The sequence below is a fragment of the Primulina huaijiensis genome, chromosome 8 (genome assembly GCF_012295235.1).
Source record: "Primulina huaijiensis isolate GDHJ02 chromosome 8, ASM1229523v2, whole genome shotgun sequence".
Classification (NCBI taxonomy): Eukaryota; Viridiplantae; Streptophyta; class Magnoliopsida; order Lamiales; family Gesneriaceae; genus Primulina; species Primulina huaijiensis.
The window spans coordinates 2756487-2764136 of record NC_133313.1 but is presented as its reverse complement, the minus strand read 5'-3'; the positions used below and the strand labels follow the sequence as shown (position 1 = coordinate 2764136).

Sequence of the window (7650 nt, the reverse complement as noted above, 5' to 3'; positions counted from 1 at the left end):
ATATAAATTTTGTAGGAAACATGTCTAGGTGAGAAAAAATATCGAATTTTCGGTATACTGAGATTACCGAAGATTTCGGTACGATACAGAAACAATACTGAATTTTTTGGTACGATAACGACATGCAATTTGAAAATTTCAGTATATACCGAAATACCGAAAAAATATACAAAAAATTTAAAATATATAATATTTTAAAACAATAAATTTATAAAAATTTTAAAATGTAAGGTTTTTTGGTATAAAGCAGTACATACCGGTACCGTACCGAAATCTCGGTATACCGTAAAATTTCGATATAATTGGTATATTAGTTTCGGTATACCGTAATTTTCGGTACGATATATGGTATATGATTTTCGGTACGATACAGTACGGTATATCACTCATATCAACACATTTTTTATTTATTTTTATCTTCCTACATTATTATTTATATAATAAAGACAATTGTTATTATTAATTTACCATCGATAAAGTAGTCGAAAAGGACAGTTAAAAAGCAACCAAGAACTCTTCTTTTAACATAAAATGGTCTCAGTTTGCTCCATAACTCACTAACGCACGTGTACTATGGTCAAGAAATTACCTTAAACAAATAAATAAAACATTAAGAAATCACAAAACATAGACAAAAAAAGCTCCAAAAGACCTTCCATGTTTACCTCCCTTGTTATTAGGAATGCTTCCACCATCTCTTCCTCTAATTGGAGGGTTAAAAACACAATAATTAAATAAAAATAAAAATTATTATTATTCTCTTCCACTGTAAATTTTTTATATTTCAATCCCTCTTCCCCGTCGGCCATCACTAGTTTGCGGCGGCCACCGTGGAGCCGGTGGTACTCCACTAGACAGACAGGTCATGCATGGTGGAATCTTGAGACTCTTGTCCTGAAATTGTCTTCATTCTTGTGATATTTATAGATAATCGTAGATAAAATGGAGACAACGTAACGCTTAGCCCACTCTCATTTCAAGTTTTCAATGCATTATTATATATATTTATTTACAAGTTAGACAATCAAATAATATATTATCGTAGAACTAGTGCTCGTGGAATCTTGCCTGGGAATGTAGCCACAGTGCCAAACCCCCAACTTTAATTATGTTTGTATTTCACTATTTAACTCATTGTTTTTTATTTTACCAGTTTCACATTTGGACAAAACTAAGAAACTTTTCAAACTTCTTCCTAGACGTTTGTACCTAGAATATATATTATCTGATGGAACATTTCAACATCATTAATAACATATTTAAATTCCAATCTTTATAGATTACATTTACTTTTTTTTTTTTTTGGCATGTTATGCATAATCAAAAAATAATCAAGAATACAAAGTTATTGTATCTCAAATTACACTTTCAACACTTTACGAGTATGTCACACAGCGTAGTTTGCAGACTATTGCGTTAGTGTTAGAGTTTAACTAGTGCAAAATGAAGAATAGTGGCTGCGGATTCCATCTTCATAAAAAACATAGAATGTTTTTCAAGAAAGAATCGGTTCTATGACACGGCTTCATCGTTAGAATTAGATATGGATCCCAAATTACTTTGAAGGGACGATACGATCATTTTACAGAATTTCGGGAGATGACACTAAATTTTTTAAAAAATTATGCATAAAATTTTATTTTTCCTGATTAGAACTTAGAAGTAAGTCTCACCATACAGACCTTGAATTTGTTTTTATACTTTTAAATGAAAATATCCTATTACCTTCGGGCCTAACCCCTCAGGAAGCTGGCCCAGGATTAGAACTTGCCCTTTTATGTTGGGATTTAGTTCCAAACTGGCTTTAGCATACAGCTCCATAGATGGTATTCGTGGGCCCTTGTCCAGCCCATCCAATAATTGGACTATGATTCTTGGATTTATTCTACACAACCAATTTATAAAATTAATTTATATTTGCTTTATGAAAAAAAAAGGTATCCATTACTTTTTATCACTACCTACCCAAAAGATCATTTTCACCCTTCATTCTTCCTGCCAAATGCGCTCTTCCAAATATTAAGACACCCATATTTCAAAAATAAAAAATAAAAAAAAATTAAAAATTAAGACACCCAAAATTTGGATTTTTTAATTTTCATCAGATTCTTTTACATATACTTTAAATAAGTAGAGTTCGTTTATTATGACATGATAATCTACGGTCGCTAATCTTCGATGAGTACCAGATAAACTCTCGTATCAATGTAATAACTTGCAAATCTCGTTAACCAAATAAATCATAGCACAAATTATGTTTGACAAGTTCGTCATAGAATTAAACTATTTTAAATAAACACATGATTTTATACAAATGTCTTGGCACAACCTCGTGCACCCATTAATGACAGAAATTCTGCACCTAACTTAACTTGATGTCCACCCCATTTGACGTCATTTCCATTTCCATTTCCATTTCCCAACTCCAACTTCCGTAGAGCCGACACCCCACTCTTGCACTCCACCGCCGTTTACTTGTCTTACCCCCCACCCCACACCAACAAAAGAGACAAAGATTTCGATAAACTCCACCTAAACTCACATAATTCTTCTTCTGTTGTCTCGACTTTTCGTAGAAGAAGGGTCCCGGGAATCGTCGGTTGTTTTCACGCAGTAGGGATCCTTCTCCATCGATTTTTCAAGTTGTTAAATAATCAAATACTGCCGAATCCGATTGATTATGTGAAGGCGGAGGTGATGATTGCATGATTTGCCAGCGGCGATGATTTGATGGTTTCGCGATGAAATGGACGATATAAAGCTGTCGTTGGTATCTCAACGACCATGATCGCCGGTTTTCTTAAATCCCTTCAGAGAACTCGGAAACAGCTTTTTTTTTGGCTGTACCGCATGGACCCTGCCACCAGTCGCCCGGCTATAGTAATTGATAATGGAACTGGGTAATTAGTCAAAGTTTTATTGTTCCTTTCAATCTTTATGCTATTTCGGTTGAAGTATTCGTTGAAATGCCCCGATGATTAAGCTGATTTTTCTGCAATTGGCCGTACTTGGTTCATTTTCAGGTGGCTTGCCTAAAGATTGAACTTTTTTTCCCTTCTTGTTTTTTTTCAGGTATACAAAAATGGGTTTTGCTGGAAATGTAGAGCCAAGTTTTATACTTCCTACTGTAGTTGCAGTAAACGAGTCATTTCTCAACCAGCCTCGAGCTAGTTCTTCCAAGGGCAGCAATTGGTTGGCGCAGCATAGTGCTGGTGTGATGGCGGATCTGGATTTTTATATTGGAGAGGAAGCTTTTTCTAGATCTAAATCTAATAGCATTTATAACTTGAGCTATCCTATCAAGAACGGTCAGGTGGATAATTGGGACGCAATGGAGAGATTCTGGCAGCAATGTATATTCAACTATTTGCGCTGCAATCCGGAAGATCACTATTTCTTGTTGACAGAGAGTCCGTTGACAGCTCCGGAGAGTCGAGAGCATACTGCGGAGATCATGTTTGAGACATTTGATGTTCCAGGGCTGTATATCGCGGTGCAGCCTGTGCTTGCTTTGGCTGCTGGCTACACAACATCGAAGGTTAGGATTCATTTTAGTTGCTTAGGTGATATAAACTCAATCTTTACTTTCACTATATTGTTTGGAGAATTGAGTGTTAAAACTTGCAGATCTAGAATTTGCGTTGGAATTGTTATAAATGGTTTAAAGAGCTGCGGAGTTTTTGTTCGCAGAATTGTCATAAAAATTCTGTGGGATCGATTTGCGTGAACTATACAGAGCTGTTAATATGAATGGAGTCTTTTACTTGCTATCTGACTGAACATTTTGGGCTGAGAGCTGGCCCCTTCTCTAAAGGATACTGACACGTCTGATCTTATACTGAAGCTATGAATAATCTGTCAATTGTCATTCACGTAAATATTAACAACGGTCACGTTGGAATAGAAGAGAGCTTAGCTGAGGGAAGATTATTTTTTGTACATTTGGGTGATGAATAGATGAAGTGATACGAAGCCTATAACTTGTTAATATTTTGGTAAGATTGAAGCTAGATATTACAGAAAATAGATATCAATCGAACATGGAAGGAAAAAAGTTTAAGAGAAGAGAGTATACCGTCAAAGAATACTATCGCAACAACTTCAGACATTTATCTGAAGGAAATAATTTTTTGAGGGTAAATTATGATCGTGAGTTGATTTCTTGATGATCACATAATTTATTTGAGGGCTAATTATGACTCGCGGTTAATTTCTGGATGATCCGTATCTTTAGAAAAAAATACTGTTAATGCCATGTTTGCTTAACTAATCAAATCTAGTGCCACGTTTGGAACAAGGGTCCAATTTGAAGTCTGTGTGGAGATATTTAATATTTCCGTGATGGGATTTATCTTTAAATGTCGTGCCCGACTTCCTCATATGTTTTTTTAGCAAGGGGGAAAAGGATGAGATTTGAATCCATGATCTTTCTAATAATTGATGAGGCTGTAGCGCTGAACCAAATCGGACGGTTGTCCTCCTTGTTATGTACATCCTCAACTCCTGAACATGTATTTTCCATTGAGTGGGGACATTTGAGGATTATATCACAGAGATTTGTGTTTTTCTGTATTATTTCTAGCGTGGAAAGGTTATCTGAAAATACTCCGCAGTTCACTGATTTTGAAGTTTTATATTTTCTTTGGACTTAAAAAAAATTTAGATAATCCCATTCGGACATTAATCAGAGCTCGCATTTCTAATCTGCATGGTGCATTTACATTTCCCTCTCTCTCTCTCTCTCCATGCAACTTTTAGTTGCAGTGCCTAATAGTCAGTTGCATAGAATATGATGAGCATAAGAAACAAACAAACAATAGAAAAAACTATTTATCATATTATTGAACTGTGGCTTTTCCTAATAATGTCATGCATAGTTGCCGCCTACTTAATCTTCTTAAACATTTTTTCTTAGTGTGAGATGACAGGAGTTGTAGTGGATGTGGGAGATGGGGCAACTCATGTTGTACCAGTTGCCGATGGTTATGTAGTTGGGAGCAGCATCAAGTCAATTCCAATTGCAGGGAAAGATGTCACTCTTTTTGTGCAGCAGCTCATGCGAGTGAGTACGGCTTCTTGATTATTTTTATGTCTTGTAGTAATGTTATTGATAATAATATATCCATTGATTTTCTGAATAAGGTTCCTTTGGGTTCCTGAAGGAGAGGACATTGTTTTTTATTGTTGAGCTTTGCTATTTTGCTTTTCCTTGCAGTAACTGTTTTTTACCATGCTGGTCTGATAATTGCTTTACCGCCTCACTTTCAAATTACCTTTCTATGAATGTCGTGATCACAACTGGCATGGTTGCTTCCCCGTGATTAGTAAGCTTTATAAAGGGTGATCTCAGATGGCAAACAGGAAACAATCCTCATCATGATTTAAAATCTATCCTCTTTTCTGTTTGCTCTTTTTCATGGACTCCGAAGAACATCTGGATTCTGTTTTTTCTCATTGTTATTGAAAATTGTATCTTGAAAAATATTTTTCAAGAAACAAAAATTTGATACTTAATTTTTTTTGCTGTTTTGTTGAGTCTTGAGATATGAATTGCTTACCCTCAAGGTGAAGCGTTGCGGACCATTTTCATTTTGTGATTCTTGTACTGTTTGTGTCATTCCTCCTGATGTAGTTTCATCTAGGAAAGAGGAGAACATGTTCCACCTGAGGAGTCCTTCGAAGTAGCCAGGAAGGTGAAGGAAATGTATTGCTACACATCTTCCGACATTGTCAAGGTGCGTCTGTACTATGTTAGTATTCAGAATGGATCAAATTTTCCATGTCATATACCTTTATTTGCAATTGCCAAGAAATTACACTAAACACATTCATTCATTTCTGATTCGGATATTAATGGATGGATGATATTGTAAAAAAACTAACCTACACTGGCATGTTTTGACTTATATTTTTTTATGGTTTATGTCTTTCAGTGACATGCCGAAATTGTTGTTAACTGGTATTTAATTTTGATAAATTCAGGAGTTTAATAAGCATGACAAAGAGCCGGCAAAATATATTAAGCAGTGGAGAGGCACTAAGCCAAAGACAGGGGCTCCATATTCTTGTGATATAGGCTATGAGCGGTTCCTTGGCCCTGAGGTTTACTTTATTTACTCACTTTATGCTTGGCTACCTTGTGTACAATCATGATATGTCATAGAATGTGGCAATTTCCTCAACAAGATTCTGAAAAGAATGGCTCACACTTTGCATGTTGATACATCATTTTTTAGAATTCCACAAATTGTTTGGCAGCCCTATCATCCGATGGTTCGTTTGGCTTTTGTTTGCAGATCTTCTTCAATCCTGAAATTTATAGCAGCGATTTGACTACCCCTTTACCAGATGTCATAGACAAATGCATTCAATCAGCACCAATAGATACAAGAAGAGCCTTGTACAAGGTGCCAAGAAATATTTGATAAAATTCTATTGTGTTTTTTTTAAATTTATTTGTGCTTCCTTTCTCAAATTCACAACTTCTGGGGACTCTTGAGAGTTGCTTTCATAATATTGCAGAATGTTGTATTATCCGGTGGATCAACCATGTTTAAAGACTTCCACAGAAGGTTGCAACGGGACCTAAAAAAGATTGTCGACACCCGAGTTCTTGCATCAGATGCTCGGCTTGGTGGAGAAGTAAAGGCTAAACCTGTGGAAGTAAATGTTACCAGCCATCCTATCCAGAGATATGCAGTTTGGTTTGGAGGCTCGGTACTTGCCTCCACTTCTGAGTTTTTCACGGTAAAATTATTTTCCCATATCGCGTGCAATGCTCAATAACTGTTGAGCAAGACTTGATACATATTTTCTCTCTTTGGTTGATATGAACATCGAAAAATTGCTTGTTTTGCCCGACTCAGGCATGCCACACTAAAGCAGAGTACGAGGAGCATGGAGCGAGCATATGCCGAACAAATCCTGTATTCAAAGGAATGTATTGACATCAAGACAAACCAAACTAAAAGATATCATTTTTCAATATGGATGGAATTGGAACATGACATGTCGTATCACGCCATCTTGTTCCGGGGTTGATTCTTTAAAGTCCTGCTGCCATATGTGCTTAAATTTTCATCTCTCTCACAGGTTGGGTTCCAGGAAGCAATGTGCTGTACGTTTTCAGTCTATTGTGTGACAAATGGAAGTTTTCTTGTATTCTTTTCAAAGGGAAGCAACAAATTTTTTTTCCAGAACCAGTGATCCTGCCTCTGTTTTTTCTTTGGGAAGAACGACTCTAAATCCTTGAAATTCAGTAGTTCTATCACTGGATTGTCTGATTGGTCAGTCTGTTGCGGGCTAATAGTATATAGTTTTCCTTCCTGGAGTACAATAATCATGATACTGTAAACAATTTTAGACGATGATTTAGTTGCCACATACTTGTTACCATTCGCCTTATCTGTTCCAATCCAAGTGATCTTAGTAGTTTTTTTGTTGGGTGTTCAGAAATGTAAAACCAAACCAATTTAAGTAATTACGGAAATCAAACCAAAAAAATGGTTTGGTTCAAATTTTGATAAAAATGTTACATTAATATAAAAAAATCATGTAAAAATTATTTTAATTTTTGTACTTGCAAATGCCAAATACAATAAAGTAGGTTTGTGGTTATCAAGATGCAAAATCTGTAAAACCATGTTTTTA

The 7650-nt window shown here is 35.7% G+C and overlaps 1 protein-coding gene across 2 annotated transcripts; it reads left to right on the top strand.

Moving 5' to 3' along the window:
• The first annotated feature begins 2345 nt into the window (after positions 1 to 2345).
• On the top strand, positions 2346 to 7436 carry LOC140982846 (actin-related protein 3-like). Of its 2 annotated transcripts, XR_012176357.1 has the most exons (9): positions 2346 to 2900; positions 3073 to 3538; positions 4916 to 5062; positions 5643 to 5735; positions 5983 to 6102; positions 6297 to 6407; positions 6523 to 6747; positions 6867 to 7010; positions 7093 to 7436. XR_012176357.1 is itself a non-coding variant. In XM_073449609.1 (8 exons), exons 1-8 carry the CDS (start codon positions 2785 to 2787, stop codon positions 6945 to 6947), a joined length of 1359 nt encoding a protein of 452 aa, XP_073305710.1. In that variant the 5' UTR covers positions 2346 to 2784; the 3' UTR covers positions 6948 to 7436. The 2 variants fall into 2 exon arrangements, 1 of the variants encoding a protein (XP_073305710.1); XM_073449609.1 differs by having other exon boundaries at positions 6867 to 7436.
• The last annotated feature ends 214 nt before the right edge of the window (positions 7437 to 7650 follow it).